This window comes from Oryctolagus cuniculus, chromosome 7 (genome assembly GCF_051225735.1).
Source record: "Oryctolagus cuniculus isolate XC-2025 breed Fujian yellow rabbit chromosome 7, ASM5122573v1, whole genome shotgun sequence".
Classification (NCBI taxonomy): Eukaryota; Metazoa; Chordata; class Mammalia; order Lagomorpha; family Leporidae; genus Oryctolagus; species Oryctolagus cuniculus.
In genome coordinates, this window is record NC_142873.1 from 36,553,006 (window position 1) to 36,577,409 (window position 24,404).

The 24,404-nt window shown below is 44.6% G+C and overlaps 1 protein-coding gene across 7 annotated transcripts in view; it reads right to left on the reverse strand.

Annotated features, from left to right (window-relative positions):
* DDR2 (discoidin domain receptor tyrosine kinase 2) overlaps nt 1-24,404 on the reverse strand; it is a 176,995-nt gene extending 152,591 nt beyond the window's left edge. Inside the window, exon 1 of one of the 7 annotated variants that reach the window (XM_017345723.3) lies at nt 24,236-24,404. In XM_017345723.3, the coding sequence (XP_017201212.1) occupies nt 24,236-24,328 (93 nt within the window). In that variant the 5' untranslated portion in view covers nt 24,329-24,404. Of the gene's footprint in view, nt 1-5,180; nt 5,292-23,507; nt 23,835-24,033 lie in introns of those variants that run through there. The other 6 variants (XM_017345728.4, XM_070077432.2, XM_070077433.2 and 3 more) reach the window with 6 other exon arrangements.

Here is a 24,404-nt window from a genome sequence, read left to right on the forward strand (position 1 = left end):
TTAGCTTCCACCTGTAAAACAGAGATAGTGCTACCTATCACATAATGAAGACATTATGAATAACAGAAGAATAGTTGTAATTATATAGAAGACCTTCCCACCACATGGTAGGTACTCAATGCTCAGTAATTGTTAGCCCCTTCCTTTTTTGCTCTATGAACAGGAATAGCTGTGGGACCCTGAACAGGGCTGGCTCCTCAGGGAAGCCTTGCAGAATACCCTTTTAGGAAGTCTGGAGACACAAGAGACTGAGCCAAGAGAAGAGAACAGAGAATATTTTTTTTCCACCTGAAAAGGAATTTCCTTAAGTGTTTGTTGTCTGTCTGATCCAGACTGAGAGGCATAGTCTGCTTTTGTTTTTTCCTCTCACCAGGCCAGGAAAATGGGCACTGACAGTCCCTGTATTTTTGTATTGTCCTTCCAGTCTGCCTCTGAAACTACAGTCTGGTGTGGCTTGCATTTGTAAATCCACAGAGCATGGAGAGAATCCACCAGGTTTGGAGGAGCCTCTCATGGGAGGATGGTTTCCTTCTGAAAGCTTCCGGGAGTAGAACCAGCCTCTGCTGTGTTGCAGCACAGATGTGTTTTCACTCGCATTTGCAAACAAGGATGCAAAGCTTTAGAGACACTTAATAAGGTAGTACAGCTAAGAAGGGAGGAGTGAGATTCCAAAACAAGGCTGCCCTCCTCCAAAGCATATGCTTTCAGCCACATCATCCTATGATGTTCCAACTAGAAAAGCCAGCTGGCTTCATATGGAAGGCAAGATCTCCCAGAAGAAACACATTGTTTGTAACTGTGAACTAAAGGCTTTGCTAAGCCAATAATGTAGTTAAAATCAAAATTATTTAGAAATTCATCCCTAAGCTAGACACAAAAGTAGAAAAGCCAAACACCAAAACCAGTATTTTATTAGTTTTGGATTAGTGCAATTATTCAATTTATTCTATTTCCATTTAATTAGCATTTAATAGTAGATTAATTATTAAAGTTAGTCTGCTACTTCAATTATTGCTTTAATTTGTAGCTCAATAATTTAATAGCAATTTATTCAGCAAAGTTTCTGAGCTCCTGGTATTCAATATGTATATATTGTATATGTATATATATGAAGATTTAAAAAAGTGTTCTTTGGCTTCAATCAATACATTATAGGTATTACAATATTATACATATTATAATATATAATGAATATCTGTATACATATTTATGTAGGGGTGTGTGTGTGTATGTGTGTGTGTGTATAAATGGAGAGAGAGAGAATTTGATGAATAATAAGAGTTAGGTGCTAGAAAAGGGAGAAATTAAGCCAGTTGAGTGTTCACTGAAAACTTGGTCAAGGAACAAGGAAGCATCATTTAAGCTGACCATTGAAATACAACTAGACTTGTAGAAAGAGTGAAGATGACATTCTAAGAAAAGGGGCTCATTTGAATAGGTACATTATGAGATAAAGAGGTCAGTAAATAGTTGACAATAGAAATATGTAGGTATCTGAAGAGAAAGCTGGAAGGTGATGGAGGTGGAAGAATACAGGCTGTGACTTGGTAGGGATGAGCATGGGTGATATGGTATGTGGGATGCTTTCAAGAGGAGAAAGTGTACAGACACAGCCTGACCCAGAATCATGACAGCAGGAAGAGAAAAGAAGTAATGGGGAGGTATAACGAGAATGTGGGGAACACTGAGGGTTGCCCAGTGACTGATGGCAGGAAGAAGGAAGGGAAGAGCCTGGATCTCCAGCCTGCATGTGACTAGAAGCACATGGCTGTTTCGTAAAACCAATGGAGAACTGCATTGATTTGCAAGGGAAGATCCTGACCTAAGTTTTAGATAACGGGAATTTCATTTCCCGAGAATGGAAAGAAGTAGACACACCCAGTAGAGAGGTAGAAATTGGAGTCTGACGTGCAAGAGAGTGTCTGGTGTTAGAAAAACGTATTGGAACTTCAGCTCCTAAAGGCAGTTATTGAAGTCTGGGGCAGATGTGATGATTCGGGAAGAAGCAAGCTGAAGACAGAATCTGGGGTTCTGCTTGTGTTGAGGGGGTGCAGCTTACCATTTCCCCAGGGAGACTTTGGACAACCTAAGAACACTCCTTCCTCAAAAAACAACAGGAATTCCTGATCTAACCCAACTCTCTTATATCATGGAGGAAGAAAATGCAACCCTAGAGGCTTAACTGAGTTATCCAAGGGTTCAGAGCTTCTTAACAGCACAACTGAGACCCAACAGAATCAATGACCTTGGGAATTAACATTGCCTTAGCCGTTGGAAGAGCTCCACATGCACCCCCATGACGTGGGTAGACTCAGAGACAGCCTGAGAACAAACTACAAACTTCACTTTCTCTGTACTTCAGTCCAGCCCTGGGAATGTCCAACCATATAATTATCTCAGGGGTTCAAACCACATCTGATTCATCTTCTTGTCACTGTCCCCTCATCCTTCCCTTTCCCCCACCACTGTCTCCACCAACAAAGTTATTACAGAGTAGAAAAATAGCAGATTATTTTTCTCTTTTGAATGTGCACATGATCCCAGGCTTGTGGAGTCAAAGGGACGTAAGAGGTCATTTAATATTAGTATAAACAACCCCTGTGGAAACTGAAGCCCAGAGACATTCAATGACTTGTCCCAGAACGCCTGTGAAGAGTAGAATCTGGACCCAAATCCCAGACCCTTGTTTCTTCCCATTGCACTACCAACCTTCAATGCAGGAAACCTGTTTTTAAGACAAACTCTCCTATTCTTCATTTCTCCAAACATATTATTGAGTCCTCTTGCCTCAAGATGCCTCTTTTTTTTAAGATTTATTTTATTTATTTGAAAGGCAGAGTTACAGAGAGAGGTAGAGCCACAGAGAGAGAGATTTTCCATACGCTGATTCACTCCCCAAATGGCCACAACAGCCAGAGCTGAGCTGATCCAAAGCCAGGAGCCAGGAGCCTCTTCTGGGTCTCCCACACGGGTGCAGGGGCCCAAGGACTTGGGCCGTCTTCTACTGCTTTCCCAGGCCATAGCAGAAAGCTGAATCGAAAGTGGAGCAGCCGGGACTTGAATCGGTGCCCATATGGGATGCCATTACTGCAGGCCAGGGCTTTAACACACTGTGCCACAGCACTGGCCCCAAGATACTGTTTTTTTAAAAAGCTCTATTGTCCAATATGTTTGCAGAGTGCTGTAGGCTACCCCTCTCTTGTACAATCAAAATGTTTATTGTCATATTAAATATTTGGGGAAGTCCTACAGTAAAGAAACCTGCTTTATTCTCCAACAATATTTCCCTAACTTACTCTACCCTTGTCTTTACCCTTTACATACCCTGTGTTTAAAATCCACCAATTTCCAAGGATTATACTTTGGGAATTACCACCTAATGTCCCATTAGCAAAATTTCCTTTGTAGGTTGCAGGCAGAAGTCCCACTCCTGAATGGTCCCCACCACAGGGACCAGGCTGGGGAGGGATTAGAGCCCAGAGAAGGAACGAGAAACAACAAATAGTCCCAGTCTGCTCTGGAGGCATTTGCTCTGTCAGTGAGAAACGGGTGAAACAGCTACTTGAGACATTTTGACTCATGCTTCCGATGATTAGCGTAAGGCACCAGCCTCCACCTCAGGGATCATGGGAAAATGAGTATATAGGCTCTCCTATACTCCGCATCAGCTAATGTGCGACTTTCCCTCTGCTTCTGCCCCACTCCTGATAGCAATGCAACCTTGCCATTGTCCTGCTTACTTTCCCTGGCACACTCACCACTATGGACTTCACCCTGGACTACTGAAAGTAGCCCTCTAGTCAGTCTCCCTGACTCGATGCCTTCCTCCCGGCAATGACATGCTGCCATCACATTAATTTTAAAACAACGCTACATCTGCTTTCAAATAAAGGAAACGTTCCAAGCTCCAAAGTTCTCTTTGTTGTCACAGGCTACATCCACGCAGTGCTATTTCTCTGTGCTCCGCAGGGCAAGTTTCCTATCACTGTGGGTTCATCTCACTCCTGGCTCAGCCACGTGCAGGCTGTCTTTTACCTGTCTTCTCTGCCGCTCTATGCTTCCTGCCTAGCCAACACCTTCCAATGCTTACCAGCCAGCATCCACCCCCAGTCTTGGACGACACAGGCCCTTCCATGAACTCTGGCACTTGCAGACACTGAGCTACTAGTCCCCCCACCCCCACCTTTATTTGCATTGCTTTTCTAGTGTTTCATGAATGTTCTAGTGCTAACAAACTCAGGAAGGAAAAGGACTGTGCCTTCTTAAGTGTCAGGTACTAAAACAAACAAACAACCTTGCTGAATAAAAGAATGAATCCCCAATCCACATTGATTGACCTCAGAACTCTAAGCAGGGAACTTCGGGTCTACAAAACAGGGAAGCTAAGCTCTCTACAGGCTTGAAAACCATTTAAATCTTTATAGTTTAATTGATCTCAGTTTTAGAAAAGGTGAAGACATATGTCCTTCTGGAAGGCCAGGGAATTCTGTGCTTTCTGCTGCCTTCACTTGGGCTCCTTGTCACACTTGGCCTCCAGGATGGAGAGTCTAGACCAAGTATATTATGTGTTGCTCTAAATTTCCCAAGGGTCTGACCAGAGTGTCTTTCCCAGGAATACATTCTCCCTTGTCAATTGTTCATTCCTTCATTCTTCTAATTATTTAACAAACTTTTAGTGAGCAAGTTTTTGAGGTACAAGAATGTATTTTTAAAAAAATCACAATTCTCAAAGAGTCCTGGTTGAATGCAGTTTCATTTAAAATGAGGGGGGACATATGCGATAGAATCATCTAATGGAGATTTTTTTAAAAATACAGGTTCCCCCAACGTTCCTGGGGGCCAGCATTGTAGCGTAGTGAGTAAAGCCACTGCCTGCAATGTTGGCACACAATATGGGCGCCAGCATTGGGTTTGGGTCCTGACTACTCCACTTCCAATCCAGTTCCCTGCTAATGGCCTGGGCCCAGAGAATGGCCCAAGTGCTTGGGCCTCTGCAACCACACGGGAGACCTGGATGAAGCTCTTAGTTCCTGGCTTTGACCTAGTCCAGCCCTGGCTGTCGTGGCCGTTTGGGGAGTGAACCGGCACATAGAAGACCTCTTTCTCTCTGTCTCTCCCTCTCTCTCTGTAACTCTGCCTTTCAAATAAATAAAATGAATCTTTTAAAAAATACAGGTTACCTGGACTCTGCACAAGAGTTCTTATTCAGTGAAGTCTGGAGTGAAACCTGGGACGCACATTTTTTAAAAGGCAAGCTAGGTCTTCTGATGTACACTCAAGTTTGATACCTGCTGGCCCAATGGAAAAGATAGAAGTGAAGTTTGGCCTAAAACTGCCTCTGAACTTATTTTAGCATTAGCTTAAAGGTTTTTTCATACTTAGTATATTATAACTCAACTTGATGTATAAACAGACTGCAAATCACTCTTATAACAAGTTGCTGAGTCTCAACCAGTCATAAGCAGCCAAGTGTTCAAATTGTGTTCACATAAGACAGATGTGAGATGTAACCAATGGAGTCATCTCTACTTCAATTCCGCTTTCTTTATGTCACTTCCTTTTCTTGGGTTATATACGTAATCAGCCCGTGTGGTGAGGTGTGCATTCTGAATCATGTGGGGTACAAAATGCTGCCTGCTTCTAGAATCACAACTAAAGCCATTAACATTCGTAAAACTAGGCTTGTGATTTTCCCTTTTAATATAAGCATATGAGGGCACTTATGAAATAATTGTGTCTACTTGTGATAAAAGATTTACAATGTGTAATGGAGGTGCAAAGAGATTGAGTGGTGAGTAAGAAGTCAGGTGTCAAAGTAAGAAAGATAGAGGTTCAAAGTCTGATGTAGCCACTTCCTTACCATGTGATCAACCTTTGCATGGTGCCATGTGTCCTCATACATAAAAAAGGAAAAAGAATATTCACCTCACACAACTATGATTAGGTTTCAGAGAGATACCTATGTAAAATAGCTAACTAATGGTGGTAAATAATAAACACTCATCATTCAGAAGTCATCATCGTTGTTATTTTTAAATTATTTATTTATTTGAGAGATTGAGGGAGAAAGAGAATTCTCATCTGCTAGCTGTCTCCCCCAAATGCCCGCAGCAGCTATGGAGGCAAAACTGAAGAAATGGGGTGCAAATCAGGGCTTCCACATGGGTGACAGGAACCCAACAACTGCCTCCCAGGGTCTGCATTAGCAGGAAGCTGGAGCCAGAAGCCAGAGCAGAGAATCAAACCCAAGCACTCAGAGGTGAGATACTGGCATCTTAGCCAGTCTCTTAGCAGCCATGCCAAATGCCTGCTCCCATTGTTCTTTTTAATTACTAATGAAAAGTAAAGGAAATAAAGCAAATCAGAAAAGCCCAAATTTAGGTTTAAAACAGCATGTCTCAGCCGGCACCGCGGCTCACTAGCCTAATCCTCCGCCTTGCGGCGCTGACACACCGGGTTCTAGTCCCGGTCGGGGCACCGGATTCTGTCCCAGTTGCCCCTCTTCCAGGCCAGCTCTCTGCTGTGGCCAGGGAGTGCAGTGGAGGATGGCCCAAGTCCTTGGGCCCTGCATCCCATGGGAGACCAGGAAAAGCACCTGGCTCCTGCCATCGGATCAGCGCTGTGCGCTGGCCGCAGCGCGCTGGCTGCGGCAGCCATTGGAGGGTGAACCAACGGCAAAGGAAGACCTTTTTCTCTGTCTCTCTCTCACTGTCCACTCTGCCTGTCAAAAAAAAAAAGCATGTCTCAAAATATATTTATACTTTGCAATCCACAAGATTTCCAGAACTTTTGAAATTTTTTATATTTGACTCTGTAATTTGACATTTTTAATACAAGTGGTAGCCAAGTACATCATACAATTCCAATGCTTGCCTTTTATTTGTGTTTCCAATGCACAAATGCTGAAGAAATGTCAGACAAAGTCAGGAACCAATCTAGAAACAGAGGAAACGGTCGGAAAATTGAGCCATTGCTTGGCGTAGGCAGTTTAATCCACTCAGACACAGCAGCCAATACTATCCTCACGCTGTGAGCAGTTGTGAGATTCAGATCCTGACTTTTCCATACCAACACATACCAGTTTATAAACAGAAAATTGAGGCATAAATACACCAAGTAGAATGATTCTGTCTCTGATTTCAATAGTAATTTGGATTAGCTACCCATTTAGTACAAACTTCAATATCACCACAATGCTAACGTTATCTTCAAGTGAATAGACAATTTAACAAATTATCAAATGATACCTCATTAAAACTGACATTTGGGCATTGTCAAGTACAGTTTTGGTTGAGTTCTGACTTTCCTTTACTTATGACTCTTGGGACTATTAATAACAGTTTATCGAATACCCTTACCCCAACAGGCATTCTCTGCCTATTAATAGGTTTAAGCAACAGACCCAGAGGCTGCAGTGGGTTAAGTCATTGCTTTTGGTGCTGCCATGTTGGAGTGCCAGTTGAAGTCCTGGCTGCTACGCTTCCACCCAGTCCCCTGTTAATGTGCCTTGAAGGGCAGCTGAACATGACTCCTGTATTTAGGCGCCTGTCACTCATGTGGGAGACCTAGATGGAGTTGTAAGCTCCTGGTTTTGGCCTGACCCACTCCTAGCCATTGTGGTCATTTGGGGAGTGAACTGACAGATAGATCTCTCCCTCTATCTCTCACTCACTCTCTGTCACTCTGTCTTTCAAATAAAGAAACAAATCTTTAATTGATTAATTAATGACAGACCCAGACGAAACTTGAACCAGACCCTGAAGATGCTTGATTCTACTCTATCCATCCTTAATTTCCACATTAGTGATAGGTTTCACAAAATTGCATCATCTGTCATGATAAAACAATGTTCTTAGGAAAGGCTATTTAGCCCAGCAGTTAAGATGTCAGTTATGTTGCCCAGGCCCCACATCTGAGTGCCTGGGTTCTATTCCTGGCTCCAATTCCTGATCCCAACTTCCTGCCAATGCAGACCCTGGGTGGTGCATGGAAGACTTGGATTGGAGTCTCAGCTCTTGGCTTCGGCCAGGTTAAGCTCCAGTCATTGCAGGCATTTGGGAGTGAAGCAAATGGGAGATTAACTGACACCTATCTCTCTTTCTTTTTCTCTGTCACCCACTAATTCTGCCTTTCAATTTGTTTGTTTTTAATTTAAACTTGATTGACTTTATAATCGTTTGATTCCATTTATAAATTGACTTTATAGTTACATAAGAAATACAAGTATAAGAAGTGCATACAGGCCAGTGCCACAACTCAGTAGGCTAATTCTCTGCCTGCGGTGCCGGCACCCTGGGTTCTAGTCCCAGTCGGGGACTGGGGCGCTGGATTCTGTCCCGGTTGCCCCTCTTCCAGGCCAGCTCTCTACTGTGGCCCGGGAGTGCAGTGGAGGATGGCCCAAGTACTTGGGCCCTGCACCCGCATTGGAGAGCAGGATAAGCACCTGGCTCCTGCCTTTGGATCAGCGTGGTGCGCTGGCCGCAGCGTGCCACCCACAGTGGCCATTGGAGGATGAACCAACGGCAAAAGGAAGACCTTTCTCTCTGTCTCTCTCTCACTGTCCACTCTGCCTGTCAAAAAAAAAAAAAAAAGAAGTGCATACAGGAGTCTCCCTTTATCCATACGGGATCTAGATGCCTGGAGCCACATACATGTAGTATTTTTTTTCTACATATACATACCTATGATAAAATTTAATTTATAAATTGGGCACAGCAAGAAATTAAGCAGTTAATAACATATTGTAATAAAAGTTATATGGTCTCTCTCTCTTTCTCAAAATATCTTATTCTACTGTCCTTTATTTTTAGAGCTCAGTGGATTACAAGTTCCTGAAACCACAGATAATGAAACCACAGATGGGAGAGGCAGGTAGTACTGTGCCTAGTTTTATGTTTGCACCAATGTAAAAGCCTACTAATAATTCACTATTTGAAGCACTAAAATTTTTTCTATAAAATAGGCCCATGTGTTATTCAGGTTTGAGTAATAACAGATTGGACAATCTCCACGCAAGCCTCTCTGAGAGCTGAGTCTCCTCTTCTAGCAGCAGCTTCCTGCCTTGAGAAAGCCTGGCCAAGCCTATTCACTGGAAGTGCGCACGGAGAATCTCCTGCATCAACAGCTCGTGACAAACTCTGCCGCAGCCTCTCTGCCACCGTCTCAAAAACCAAGAAAGTCTCTGGGCACAGTCGTTGTCTCAACAATGGGATGTCAACAGCAGTGTCATGCATAAATGCTGCCAAAAGCAGAGGGTTTAACAGCCACTAGGTTAAGGAGAGAACAACCTTGACTCAGTACCGTGATCTTGTTTAGCTCCGTGAAGGGCAGTGGCTGAGTCGCAGGAACATCCTCATGAGGTTTTATGAACTATGGGGGGTGGGGGCGGGGCAGTCAGGCAGTCTAGGACCTCAATGATAACAAGGGGCTGCGGGATCCAGCATTGATGGTGGGCATCACCGAGTACCTCTCAAAGCTGAACGTCAAGCTGCAAGGCCCCAACCAGCTTCTCAGCTCCCTGCTTTCGAGAGTGAAATCATCTGAAGTTAAATCTGAAAATGCGCCGGCGCCGTGGCTCAATAGGCTAATCCTCCACCTTGCGGCGCCGGCACACCGGGTTCTAGTCCCGGTTGGGGCGCCGGATTCTGTCCCGGTTGCCCCTCTTCCAGGCCAGCTCTCTGCTATGGCCAGGGAGTGCAGTGGAGGATGGCCCAGGTGCTTGGGCCCTGCACCCCATGGGAGACCAGGAAAAGCACCTGGCTCCTGGCTCCTGCCAGGATCAGCGCGGTGCGCCGGCTGCAGCGGCGGCCATTGGAGGGTGAACCAGCGGCAAAGGAAGACCTTTCTCTCTCTGTCTCTCTCTCTCACTGTCCACTCTGCCTGTCAAAAAAAAAAAAAAAAAAAAATCTGAAAATGCAACTCCAAAGGAATAACACAGTGCATCTCCCCATGCACTCCAGAAGAGCAAAGCCTTTTACAACGCTTGAATCTGCTGGTGAATGTGCAAAACTAACTGAAACATGTAATGAAAGATTCAAGAAGGTGAAAAGTGAACAAACGGAATTGAACATCTTTGTTACATCATTTGATGTGGGATCAGCTGATGTGCCTGATTATTTACAAGAAATCATGTGGGGCCGGCACCGTGGCTCACTTGGTTAAGCCTCCGCCTGCGGCACCAGCATTCCATATGGGCACCGGGTTCTAGTCCCGGTTGCTCCTCTTCCAGTCCAGCTCTCTGCTGTGGCCCAGGAGTGCAGTGGAGGATGGCCCTAGTGCTTGGGCCCCTGCACCTGCATGGGAGACCAGGAAGAAACTCCTGGTTCCTGGCTTCAGATGGGCGCAGCGCCGGCTGTAGAGGCCATTTGGGGGGTGAACCAACAGAAGGAAGACCTTTCTCTCCCTCTCTCTCTCTCTCCCTCTCTCTCTCTCTCTCTCTCTCTCTCTCTCTCTCAGTATCTATATCTCTACCTGTCAAATAAATAAAAAAGAAAGAAAGAAATCATGTGGCTGTAAAGCAAGGATGAGCTGAAAGCTAGGTACAACTACAAATGTTGCATAAGCAATGATGTATTTCCCACTTTGAGGAGACGTGCATTGAAATCTGCATCTGCGTTTTGAACAACTTTCTGCTGCAAGCAGTTCTTTCAAATCTTACCATCACAAAAAGTCGATTGCACTCCAGACTGACTGACACAAACCTGGAAAAGCAATGGTGAGTTGCAGCACCATCAGTACTAGGTAACATCATGCAACTCACTGAATAGAAGCAATTCTAGCCATCACAGTAGGGGTTAGTTAATTAAATGCTTGACCAAATATAATGGGCTAACTTCTCATATTTTTTAAGATTTTTTTTTTACTTGTTTGAAAAGTAGAGTTACACAGAGAGGAGACAGGGAGAGATCTTCCTTTTGCTGGTTCACTCCCCACATGGCCACAACAGCTGGAGCTGTGCCTGCTCAAAATCTGGAGCTTGGAATTCCATCCTGGCCTCCCACGTGGCCTCCCAAGCACTTGGGCCATCCTCCACTACCTTTCCAGGTGCATTAGCAGGGAGCTGGATCAGAAGTGCAGAAGCTGAGACTTGAACCAACACTCTTATGAGGGTGCCAGCCTAGCAGCTTAACCTGCTGAACCACAATGCCAGCCCCAATTTTTAAGTTGATAATTTTGTATGGCCCATGAATAAGGTTATAAACAGCCAAATGGCCCTTGGTAAAAAAGGCTTTCCAACCCCTGGTGTATGACATGATGCTTTAATATGTGTATACACTGTGGAATGACTAAACCACATCATTGAACGTATGTATTACCGCACATACTTATTTCTCTGTGGTGAGAACATTTAAAATCTACCCTTTTAGCAATTTTCAAGTAGCAATAGAAATTAGGAAAAAATACTCACTGTACAATCTACAGGTCATGGAGTGTTAAAATACTTCCTTCTGAATAAATATTTGAGGAGTCGATGAACGTGGTGGCAGAGTGTTGAGATATCTAGATTCATGTTCATCACAGTGTATTATTATTAGCTGTAGTAACCACGACATGCAGCAGATCTCTTGAATGCATTTCCCTTGTCTAACTGAAATTTTGTGCCCTCTGAGCAATATTTCCCCAGCCTCTGGTAACTAGCGAGATCCTCTCTGTTTCTTTGAGTTTAACTTCTTTACACTCCATATATAAGTGAGACCATGGAATGAGTATTGCCTTGCTCTGCTTGATTTTTTGCATTAACCGGATGCCCTCTAAATTCATCTATGCTATCCCAAGTAACAGGGTTTTTTTTTCTTTTGTGAAGTTGAGTAGTATTACATCATAAGTATACCACACTTGTTGAATCCACCATTATTGATGAACATGTAAGCTGAAGTACATATCTTAGCTGCTATGAATAATGGTGCAAGGAATATGGAACTAAAGATATCTCTTGATATACTGACTTGATACCCTTTGATATATACTCAGTAATGCAACTGCTGATCAAAGGGAGTGACATGAATCTAAATATATCAACACTCTGCCACCACTTTCATCGACTCCTTAAATATTTATTCAGAAGGAAGTATTTTAACACTCCATGATCTGTAGATTGTACAGTGAGTATTTTTTCCTAATTTCTATTGAGACTTCATGCACTTGTGACTATAATAATTTCATCACAGTAAGGGTGGATTTTTTTTTTTTTTTGACAGGCGGAGTGGACAGTGAGAGAGAGAGACAGAGAGAAAGGTCTTCCTTTGCCGTTGGTTCACCCTCCAATGGCTGCCGCGGCCGGCCCGCTGCAGCCGGCGCACCGCGCTGATCTGATGGCAGGAGCCAGGTACTTCTCCTGGTCTCCCATGGGGTGCAGGGCCCAAGCACTTGGGCCATCCTCCACTGCACTCCCTGGCCACAGCAGAGAGCTGGCCTGGAAGAGGGGCAACCGGGACAGAATCCAGCGCCCTGACCAGGACTAGAACCCGGTGTGCCAGCGCCGCAAGGCGGAGCATTAGCCTAGTGAGCCGCGGCACCGCCTGGATGTATTTTTAAATAGCATCTTTCTCCCAACATTGCTGAGGAACTGTGGCTAAGTAAATTCAGAAGCAAGGTGTGGTGGAAATCACAGCTTATGTTCCTATGAACAGGTGGATTAAGAGACTTCGAGCACTGGAAACATTATAGTATCTTCCCCACTCCCATCCCACTATTTTTTTAAAATACTCTAGCTAGTAGGAATAAGTGTAAGAACATTCAACAAAGTTTCTATTTTTCTCATTATGACTATTTCAATACTTCTGTGGAACTCAAAATATTAATGTATTTTCAAAAGAAATTGGAGGTTGCCCAATTTGTGCTATAAACACGTTGGTGCCAAGCAATGTTGTTAAGTAAACCTGGGATTTTCACATACACCATCTCATTTGTTATTGACAGTCTGCAGATAAATATGGAGCTATTTTGAATGTGCCAAACTTTACTTTTCCAACTACACTGCCTAAAAGCTTTTTCACCAGGCCCTTCCTTGCCCTAAACTTACCCAGTGTAATGACGGCATGGATCTAAAATTCTGAAATTCCTGGCAGTATTCCTACTACTTGGTAAATTAGGAAATTAAATCTCCTACTCTACTTCAATTTTCCTCTTCTCTCACAGATTACTTCTGCCCAACACTTGAGGCTTCTTGGTGAAAGGATCTTCAGGAAATGTAGAGTCACTGAAGTTGGCATACGCACACAGGACAACACCCTGGGAGCCCAGAGGTGGCACCCCCACCCTACACAGCTCAGGGAACGGCATAGAAGAGCCTCGGTTGTTGTCTGGGGAGCTATGGGGTGCAGAAGGGGGCAGAAGTTAGTGCCTTAAATCATGGAAATGAAAGACATGATGAAACTTCAGAAAATCATGAAGGAGAAATAAAACTGGAAGACCACCAGTCACTTTTTTTTCAAACTGCAAAAACTTGCTAACAAAAACAGAGAAAAAGGATCAGAAGGTAACTTTAACACAGCCTTGAGTATTCTATTTTATGTTTACAACAAAAGTAGAGCATCCTACCTTGACATCTGAGTTTCACATCCCTTTAGTAAGTAATGACTGAACAAAAGGGTTTGAAAAATTTTCACCTCCAAACACAATGTTTAGCAGCACTTAATTTGCTTTTGACATGACCCTGCATGTGTCAGTGAGAAATTTGTACAAAGCTTTTTTTTCTCACTAGAGAGTTTCAGGGATGAGATGACACTGAGGGAGGCATGGATTAGAAAGTAAGGACGGGCCGGCACCGCGGCTCACTAGGCTAATCCTCCGCCTTGCGGCGCCGGCACACCGGGTTCTAGTCCTGGTCCGAACGCCAGATTCTGTCCCAGTTGCCCCTCTTTCAGGCCAGCTCTCTGCTGTGGCCAGGGAGTGCAGTGGAGGATGGCCCAAGTGCTTGGGCCCTGCACCCCATGGGAGACCAGGAGAAGTACCTGGCTCCTGCCATCAGATCAGCGCGGTGTGCCGGCCGCAGCGCACCGGCCATGGCGGCCATTGGAGGGTGAACCAATGGCAAAGGAAGACCTTTCTCTCTGTCTCTCTCTCTCACTGTCCACTCTGCCTGTCAAAAAAAAAAAAAAAAAAAGTAAGGACCTCTATCAGCAGAGGCCTGAATATACTCATGAGAAAGAAGGATCAAGGGAGAAACACCCGTTCTGTCCATAAGCAAACCCATCTGGGGTTGTGTCCTGAAGCTTCAAATGAGAGGCTATCAGCCTCTTGCAATATCTGTCTTCTATGCATGGCTAAAATAAACTAGATTGGCCTCTTGTAGCTCCAGTGCCCAAAACACATCAAGTATCCATTCACATGTTAGCTTGTCCCCTCATCCACACGTATACTCACGAAGATGGTGTATTTATTCTTTCTTCAGCTTTCACGAATAGTCAAAATCAAGATTTAAACCCAGTACACTTGATGGCAAGCTCAGAACTTAGACCATCTCTTGGTGAGCTGGCCCTCCTGGGACTCATCCAACAGCATACTCGATTCATAGACATGTATTGAGCTCCTCTGTACCCTCACAGAATTTTCTCAATAATAAACAAGAACTGTGCTCAGCATGTAATTAGTCCTTAATATAATAGGTATTGAAAGCTCACTGAGTACTCACTCATTTTGAGTATGGGTCTTTTCTGAACTTGGGGATATGATCCAAAAGAACTAGGAATTATAAGAAATAAGAACCCGTTTAGGCAGAGGATCTCAGCTGGCCTTAAAAGAAAAATGATGTTTGGTTAAAATGAGCAGAGAAAGGAAAATATTCAGAGTATGAGGTTGGGTGACAAACAGAGTGAAGATCAAAGGGACTGAAGACTTAGTTGTGAAAGTGACTAGGGGAGTGTTGGTGGAGATATGGGACAATGATTAGCATAAATAAGCTGGTAGATACAGAAATTTTATATTTCTCCTTATAGATGAGAAAAGTGAAGTGAAGATAGATGTATAACAAGTTGCACAAGATGCATACTGCTAGTAGATGACAAAGCTAAAACCAGACTCTCACTCAGGTGTCTTTGGCCCATTGTTCTTTTTTCCATACCATGATTTTCAGCAAGAGCTATCTGTATATGCTTACAGCTAAAACAAATGATTACTCTTTAAGTGACAGTTATATTTTAAATAATGTGGCAGAAGAGATTTCATAAATATCTGTTATTAACCTGCTGAATTGTTTTTTTTTGTCAATAATATCTCAAGGTTCTCTTTGGATGGATTTATTAAGTAAAGCAATATTATTCAAGTTTAGGATGCAGTACTTACCTGAGAATTTATTAATCATTTTAAGAGATAAATGTTCGTTATTATATCTATATTTCAGTATCTGCTTTTGAATTAAACAGGGTGGAATTAGAGTGTTACAATTTGGGGATTGGGAAAAGGACTTCTTAAAATCAAACTTTATTTTTTGAGAGTCACTCTAAGTTCAGGGCAAAACTGAGCAGAAAGTATAGATTGTTCCCATATGTTCCCTGTCTCCACATATGTGCCACATCTCCTGCTGTCAACTTCCCCCGCAGGAGTGGGAGACTGGTTCCAATTGATGACCCTACAATGATACATCATTATCACCCAAAGTCCATAGTTTACATCAGGTTGCATTCTTGGTGTTGTAAGTCTATGTTTTAACAAATGTAGAATGATATGTATCCAACATTACCATATCATGCAGAATAGTTTCACAGCCCCAAACATGCTCTATGCTCTCCTATTCATTTTGCCCTCTCTCCTAACCCTGGGCTAATGTTTTTACTATCTCCATAGTTTTGCTTTTCCAAAATGTCCTATTATTGAACTCATGCAGTATGTAGCCTTTTCAGACTGGCCAATATGCATTTAAGTTTCTCTGTGTCTGATTGTGCCTTCAAGGTACTTTTTTCTTTTTAATACTGAATAGTTTCTGTTGTCTGGATGTACCATAGATGGCTTATCCATTCATCTTCTAAAGTGTATCTGGATTGTTCTCACATTTGGGGCAATCATGAGTGAAAAATGCTATAAAAATAAAGTATGTATAAACATAAATATGTACTGTTCTTTGTGTGGGCACAATTTTTCAGCACATTTGGGAAAGTACTAAGGAGTGTGGTTCCTGGGTCAGATGATAAGTTTATGTTTCCTTTCATAAGAAACTGCCCAAGTGTCCTCTCTCTCTCTCTTTTTTTTTTTTTTTTTTTTTTGGACAGGCAGAATGGACAGTGAGAGAAAGAGAGAAAGGTCTTCCTTTTCCGTTGGTTCACCCCTCAATGGCCGCTGGAGCCGGCGTACCGCGCTGATCTGAAGCCAGGAGCCAGGTGCTTCTGCTGGTCTCCCATGTGGGTGCAGGGCCCAAGGACCTGGGCCATCCTCCACTGCACTCCCGGGCCACAGCAGAGAGCTGGCCTGGAAGAGGGGCAACCGGGACAGAATCCGGTGCCCCGACTGGGACTAGAACCCGGTGTGCCGGCACCACAGGTGGAGGATTAGCCTATTGAGCCGCGGCACCAGCCATCCCAAGTGTCCTCAAAAATGGCTGTGCCTTTTGCATTCCCACCAGCAATGAATGAAAGATCTGTCACCTCACATCATTGTCATCACTTTGTATCATCAGAATTTGGAATTTTGGCCACTCTAAAAGGCACGTTATAGTATCTCATGTTGTTTTACTTGATGACATAGGAAGCTGCACACTTTCTCATATACTTACTTGCCATGTATCTGCCTTCTTTGATGAGGTAAGCCTTTTTAGGTCTTTTGCCCATTTTCTAATCAGTTGTTAATTTACTTATTAGTTTTCAAGAGTTCTTTGTATATTTTAGATAACAGTCCTTTGTTAGATGTATCTTTGATAAGTATTTTCTTATAATCTGTGTTTTGTAGTCTACGTTTCTTAATTTTATCTTTTGCAGAGCAAAAATTTTTGAACTCAATGAAATTCAACTAACCAGTTACTTTTTTTATGGATTGTGCCTCTTGTATCAAAAATGTCATCAGCATACACAAGGTTATGTAAATTTTCTCCTATGTTATCTTCAAAGAGCTTTATAGTTTAGTATTTACATTTTTAGCCTATGGTCCATTTTGATTTTTTTTTCTAAAGATTTCATTTATTTATTTGAGAGACAGAGTTATAGACAGTGAGCGGGAAAGACAGAGAGAAAGGTCTTGCATCCACTGCTTCACTCCCCAAATGGCCACAATGGCCGGAGCTGCGCCGATCCAAAGTCAGGAGCCAGGAGCTTCTTTCAGGTCTCCCATGTGGGTGGGTGCAGGGGCCCAAGGACTTGGGCCAGGCCACAGCAGAGAGCTGGATCAGAAGTGAAGCAGCCAGGACTCGAACCAGTGCCCATGTAGGATGCTGGTGCCTCAGGCGGAGGAATAACCTACTGCACCACAGCGTCAGCCCCTTGATTTATTTTTTGTGAAAGTTAGAAGGTCTATGCCTAGACTCATTACTTGTGCACATGGATGTCCACTTATTTCAGCATCATTTGTTGGAAAGATTGTCATTCCTCCACTGTATTGCCTTTGCTTCTTTATCAAAGATGAGGTGGTTCTATTTATTGTATCTGTTTCTGTACTCTCCATTCTGTTCTGTTGATCTAGTTGTCTGCTTTTGCCAATTCCACGTTACCTTAATTACTGTAGGTTTATGGTGGGTCTTTTTTTAAAGATTTATTTATTTATTTGAAGGCAGAGTTACAGAAAAAGAGAGAGAGAGAGAATCTTCCAACTTCTGGTTCATTCCATAAATCAATGACCAGAGTTGGGCCAGAGCAAAGCCAGGAGCCAGTAGCTTCTTCCCAGTCTCCCACATGGGTGGATTGGAAGTGGAGCAGAGGGACTTGAACCAGCACCCTTATGGGATGCCAGCACTGCGGGTCATGGCTCTAACCTGCTGTGCCACAGCACCAGCCCCAGTCTCAGCTGTTCTTAAGTAAATTTAACTCCTACCCTTCTCTTTAGAACAATTTGTTCCCCTGGATCTCCAGAGTGAATATGATCTTTGTGGAAGGGCAATTAGCCCCTCAGTTATGACACCAGTTAGAATGTACATATCCTCTATACGAGTACCTGGATTCAACTGTTGGCTCTGGCTCCTGACTCCGGCTTCTTGCTAATGAAGACCTTGGGAGGCAGCAATGAGGGTGCAAGTAATTGAGTTCCTGCCACCTATATGGGAGAGCTAGACTGAGATCCCAGCTCCAGGCTGTTGGCCCAGTCTCAGCCACAGAAGGCATTGAGGAATGAACTAGTGAATTGGAGTGCCCTCTCTCTGTTTGCCTCTCAAATAAATAAATAATTAAAAATAAAGTTTGTGGAAAATGGAGTGAAAAGATAAATATGCTTTGTTGCAAAAGCTTTGAAATCCATACATATGGGGGTCTTCAAAAAATTATCAGACAGGCATAATGTGAAAAAGTTATACGTGGTTTAAAAATATTTTTTGCACCAAAGTAAAATTTTCTTTCATTCTATTTTTCCATAAACTTTTTGAAGAACCTGCATCCATCCTGAAAGACAAATGCCATAAGGTTTTTTTTTTTTTTGCTCACTTAGCTACCTATGAATATGAAGTATGTCCAAAAAGGAAATCTCCACCTATCACCTTCTTACGCGCAGTGCTTTCCAGCTTCCTAGGCATTATATTATCTGCACCTAAAAGGAGATGATAAAACCAGGAGGGAGACAGAGGAGGAAAAGACTCCTCTGAGGTGGAAAATCTAGAAAGTGATGGCACTGGGACCAAAACGTCACTGCTGGCTCTTCTCACTGCATTCTGCATGCGACCTCCTGTTCATCTCTTGCCCACTGCCTCCCACTCACACTACAGAGCACCAGAAGTATCAACCTCTCACCAGTAGGTTCAAACTGCTCCTCCGAGATTTCTTTGGGGTCTCTGTAAACACCAAACACAAGCCACAGGTAATTGAATGAGTAAATCCATTAAATACAATGCCCAGTCTCCAGGAACTCGGCTGATCCCAGGAATTTTGGAGTCAGTCTTAGCCCATGTTTGGAACTTCTCTGCCTCTTCATTGTTTATTCAGTGATTCTTAGGATGGCTCAAAACCAAGCCTTCCTCAGTGCCTAGTGGCCAAAGGGAGATTCCAGCTAACTTACTACATCATTGGCCAAATGCTGGTGTACTCCACTTCGAGAATTACAGAAATTTGGAAACATAAAATAGTTATATGTAAAACAGTAAGGACAAACACAAAAAAATTAGAAAAGAAGCGACCAGCACTGTGGGATACTGGGTTAAGCCTCCATCTGCAGTGCCAATATCCCATATGGGTGCCAGTTCAAGTCCCAACTGCTCCACTTCCAATCCAGCTTCCTACTAACGCATCTAGAAAGGCAGCGGAAGATGGCCCAACTGCTTGGGCCCCTGCACCCACCTGGGAGACCTGGATGAAGCTCCTGGCTCCTGGCTTCAGATAGGCCCAGCTCTAGCCTTTGTAGCCACTTGGGGAGTGAACTAGCAGATGGAAGATTCTCTCTCTCTCTCTTCTGTCTCTCTCTCTCTCTCTTCCCCTCTCCCTGTCTCTTCCTTTCTCTGTAACTCTGCTTTTCAAGTAAATAGATAGATCCTTACAAAATAGAAAGGAAATAAAAATAAGAGACTTATTTTCAGCCAAATTACATATGAATAACACAAGCTCAGTCACAACATACCACATGTATGGGAATGCAATGAAAAGAGATGGGGGAAGTTTACAGAAGCCATCACTGTAGCCGTTAGGTGACTGGTGTCCTAACGAATATTCCTGGACTGGAATCTGGACATCTCAAACTTTTTATAAACTACATTATTAAAAAAAAAAAAAACTTAGGTGCAATGTTTCTATACTAGGCTCTCAGTCAATACTGTTGAATAGAATTAAAATCAATAGAGTAGAACTGAACTGCCTAAAGCAACACACCTAGAAATTTATCAGCAGTAGCACCTAGCCTCAGCTGACATTAACATTCCCTGGGGAACACTTCAAGGTACTGATTCCCAATCCCCACCCTTAGATATCCTGATTTAATTGGTCTGGAAATCCTTAAGATCTACCTGAGGTCCCCAATTTACTGGTGAGCAGGCCTCATTTATAATGAATGAATTCAGAGAGGCCATGGGATTCCTGGGAATGCTGGACACATTTCTGGACTGAGTAGTCATTGTTGGAAGAGACTCGATCGATTCATATGTTGCACAAGTTTCAAGCAGGGCAAGAGGTATAAAGAGCCCAGTGTGTCGATGTAACGGACAGGTCACCCTTTATGGGAGCTGGCACGAGGCGTTAGCATGTCTGTGGAGGCCCATTTTTAGATGGGTGTTTGCTTTCTGGATGCCTGTGAGACGTGTGTTTGGGTTATGTTGGAGGTGTGGATGATGTAAAGTGCCTGCAAGTAGATCTTGTAAAGGAGCTTGGAAAGGATGTCCAAGAGTTAACGCTGACTTAAAATGGAGTGATATTAACACACGGGGCTGGACAGTCTAATGCTATGAGAGTTGTCTGCTAAAAATGCAACCACATAGAATGGTTTGAGCCAAATGTGTTATACATGATGGAGAATTCCCAGAACCTCAGGTCTAGGAAGTGGCCGTGCAGGAAGAGAAGAAAACAGTGAGTTCACAGAGAGGCTAGGAGAGGACAGGTGGTGAGGAGGCTCCTCCGGAGGGCGCTCTCACTCTGCACTTGGACATAGAGACTGTTGAGGATTCTATGTAGAAGATTCTGGAAGGGTCTTTTCCATGTCCCTTCTCTTTGGGATTTATAAAACAGAAAAGAGGCGAGGGCTCCACCCTGAACCCCAGGAGCTGCTGCATCCCTTCTGACTACAGGGAGAGGAGAGGGGACATGCGGCAAAGAAACAGGGAAGATGTGCCTGCCCTTGACAACAGGGCCCTGGCTCAAGGGTCTGAACTCGGCTAGATAGGAAGCTCCTCAAATGCCAACTTCCTTTGCAGAGAGACCAGTGGGCTGGTTGTTTCTGAACCTTTCTTGACCAGCAACAGTGTAGATCCAAGCAAGGGGTGCCTAGGCAAGCCCAGCATCCTTCAGCCTCTGCTGCTTTGGGTGCGAAATCATTGTCAAAGCAAAAGGAGAGCCGGCGCCACAGCTCACTAGGCTAATGCTCTGCCTTGCGGCACCGGCACACCGGGTTCTAGTCCCGGTCAGGGCGCCGGATTCTGTCCTGGTTGCCCCTCTTCCAGGCCAGCTCTCTGCTGTGGCCCGGGGGTGCAGTGGAGGATGGCCCAAGTGCTTGGGCCCTGCACCGGCATGGGAGACCAGGAGAGGCACCTGGCTCCTGCCTTCGGATCAGCACGGTGTGCCCACCGCAGCGCACTGGCAGTGGCAGCCATTGGAGGGTGAACCAACGGCAAAAGGAAGACCTTTCTCTCTGTCTCTCTCTCTCACTGTCCACTCTGCCTGTCAAAAAAAAAAAAAAAAAAAGCAAAAGGAAAGCTTCGTATAGAAAATCCAGGAATATTCCCCCCATGAAGAGGAATTGCTTCCGCTCAAAGGAAATGGGCACTAAGACGGAAGCCACCCATTTCAGAGTTCCACACACAGTCAAATCCAACTGCCCTCCCACCAACATCAGCACCAACTGCCAGAGCGGGGGTGGAGGTGGGGGTGGGGGGGTGGGGATGCTGTCCCACGGTATGTTCTGGTGTTCAGCAACCATAACTGTAAGAGCTGATACGGTTAAGCCTTTCACAGTCTTCAGAACGCATTCCTGTCCAAGACCTTTTCAAACTATAATACTAAGAAGTATTGCTCTTATTCCATGTCCTAAACTCAGAAGCCAAGGTGCAGAAAGGTAAAGCAACTTTGCCAAGAACTCAGTCAGTCTGGGTCTTCCATCTAAACCTCAGGCTCACTGCACAACCAAACTCAGCACATACCAAGCATCCAGAATGTACCTACATCTGATCCCCAGATAGATGCTGATGCAAGTGCAAAAGTGGCCTCCAAGAGACGATCCACACTGCTCCCCAGCCCGATGGCCTCACCTCCCGCTCCCACAGGGGAACATGGAATTTGATTCCAAAAGTAACCAAGTGCATGTGCAGAAGGAGTGAGGGGAGTATTACTGAATAGTGATTCCAAGCACAGGTTTTTGTGTCAGACATATGTAGAGTTTCGAATACATTAACTGCATTCGCTTTGGCTTCTTGTGTCTCTTCTCTAAGGTTTAATATCCTCTATAAGATAGAAATAATATCCTACAGATCTGTTTAAAAAAATCAAATAACATCTGTAGAGTTTGGAGCTCGGAGCCCTGTACAAGTCGGTACTCAGATGTTACCTGTTCTTTGCACACGCACACAACCAAACACAGACACAGATGGCAGTAGCCCATGAACCCCCCGTCCCCATGAGCATCCTCTCTCTGGCTGATAACCTTGGGGTAACGTGTTGTTACTGTCCCTATTGGCTCAACAGAAACAAAGCTGAAAGTAGACCGTGAACCTGGCAGTGCGGAGCGGACCGAGCACTTGTTAACAACAGCAAGAACCTCAATTTCATGTCAAGCTCAGCCACAAATGTGCTGGGAGCCCCTGAGCAGCTCAGACCCCTCCCTGTCACCCTTGACATCTCCGAAACGAGGGGGTCTAATGAGATCTCCAAGGCCCTCGCCGGGACTCTCACTCCGTGTTCCTCCACGCAAGACTGCAGAAAGCGAACAGTCTGCAAAATGGTGCTGAACCCCCTACTGGTTTGAACACACGGAACGCGCAACTCAAATGGCTGGCTGAGAGTCTCGGCCACTTGGAAGAACTCTCTTTCCCTTCGCATGGGACTCTTGGTCCTCGGCCAGGGACTCCGAGGTCTCGACTGAGAACAGCCCCAAGTCATTCGGGAACAAAGAAAAGCCAAACGCGCCAGCCCGCGAGACAACGAGTCCCGGAAAGGGTTTCCTCGTCCCCAGCAGAAAAGTCCTCCATGCCACTGCCGCCCCACCGGCCACCCCAGCTCGACAGAGGCCAGCCCTCAACCAAAGCCAGATGAACCCTCACAATGAAATCAGCACCGCCCCCAGAAGACAAAAAGTGCTCGGTCTACGGCCCCTCCTCAACGCAGACCCACGACCACCACCACCAACTGCCCCAAAGCCAGGCTCCGGGCTCCACCTTCCCCATCCTGAGACTGACTCTGCGATCGGCCCGTCTTGCCTGCCAACAATTTCAGCCCTGCTAAGGCTGTTTATTGTGTCTCGCGGCTGCTATGGAGTCATTTCTTAGACTTGAGCCTTCTTTGGTTTTTAGGGCTCCTTGTGCTTCCTTCCATAACACAACGCCAGCCCCCACCCCCATCCCCCCAAAAAAACCAGCGGGATCTGATTTCGCCCGTCAGTGGTGCCCCGTTGCCCTCCCTCCCTGGCCTGACTTGAAGCTTCCTCCTGAGTCCTTTTTCAGACTTTTCCTGAGACACCGAGAGAAGTAGATGCAGAGCTTTCGTTTTTCGGAGGAGGAAAACATGAAGAAAAAAAGACCCGTTATCACTTACTTCCATCCAGGGGTGCACAGTTTGCGAACGAGGGAAACAGAGCTGCAGTCCACTGCGCTACCCCCAACCCCAAAAGGGGAACGTGTTGTGAAAGCTCCTTTTTCCACTGCGCCGGTGGAGCAGCCCGGTGGTAGGCATACATCCACAGGCTGATGCAAGATGCCTGTGAGAGAAACCTCACATTCTGAGGATTCCTGGGAAAGCGCCAGGGATCCCAGCATCCAATATATTGCACATTTGGTTTCAATTAGGAAGGGGGTTGGGGAGGGAAGAAGCAAAGTCACCAATCAGAGCTGTTTTCTGTTGAGAGACTATTTCTTTTGACCCAAGGGACCACGGGCAAAGCTATAATTTACAGCAAAACCCATTCATAGAAGAAAAAATATGCATAACCATAGGACAGACTTAAAGTCATAGCTCCCTTCTGCCTTATCCCCACCCGCAGCCATCCCCACGCCCTCCCTCTTCATTGAAGACCCTGTCCCCACTCTGCGACACCCACTCACTCCCACCTCACTTTTCTTACTTGAGCTGAAGCTATAAGCTCAACCTCAGTGCAGAGTCCTTCCCGACTACAGCGTTAGGACGGCTGGGTCACACACATGGAGTTATTTCTTCAGTGTTTTGGCCATGAAAACCCAGAGCTGAGCTCTCCCAAAAAAAAGATTTGATCTAATCCCTTCCCCCCAAATGCTTCCCCCACCAAAAAAAAAAAAAAAAAAAAAAACCTGGATAGTTCCCGAGTCCAGGATTCCTATTTTTTTCCACTCAATTCCCAATTGGCCGCTGTCTCGGAGGAGCTGTTGCTGTCCTGAATTCATGCTGCTAAATGAAAACACAAGCGTTTACAAGAACTTTCTAAATTATTTTGTAAACTTTTTCTCCTCCCTCCCCCCA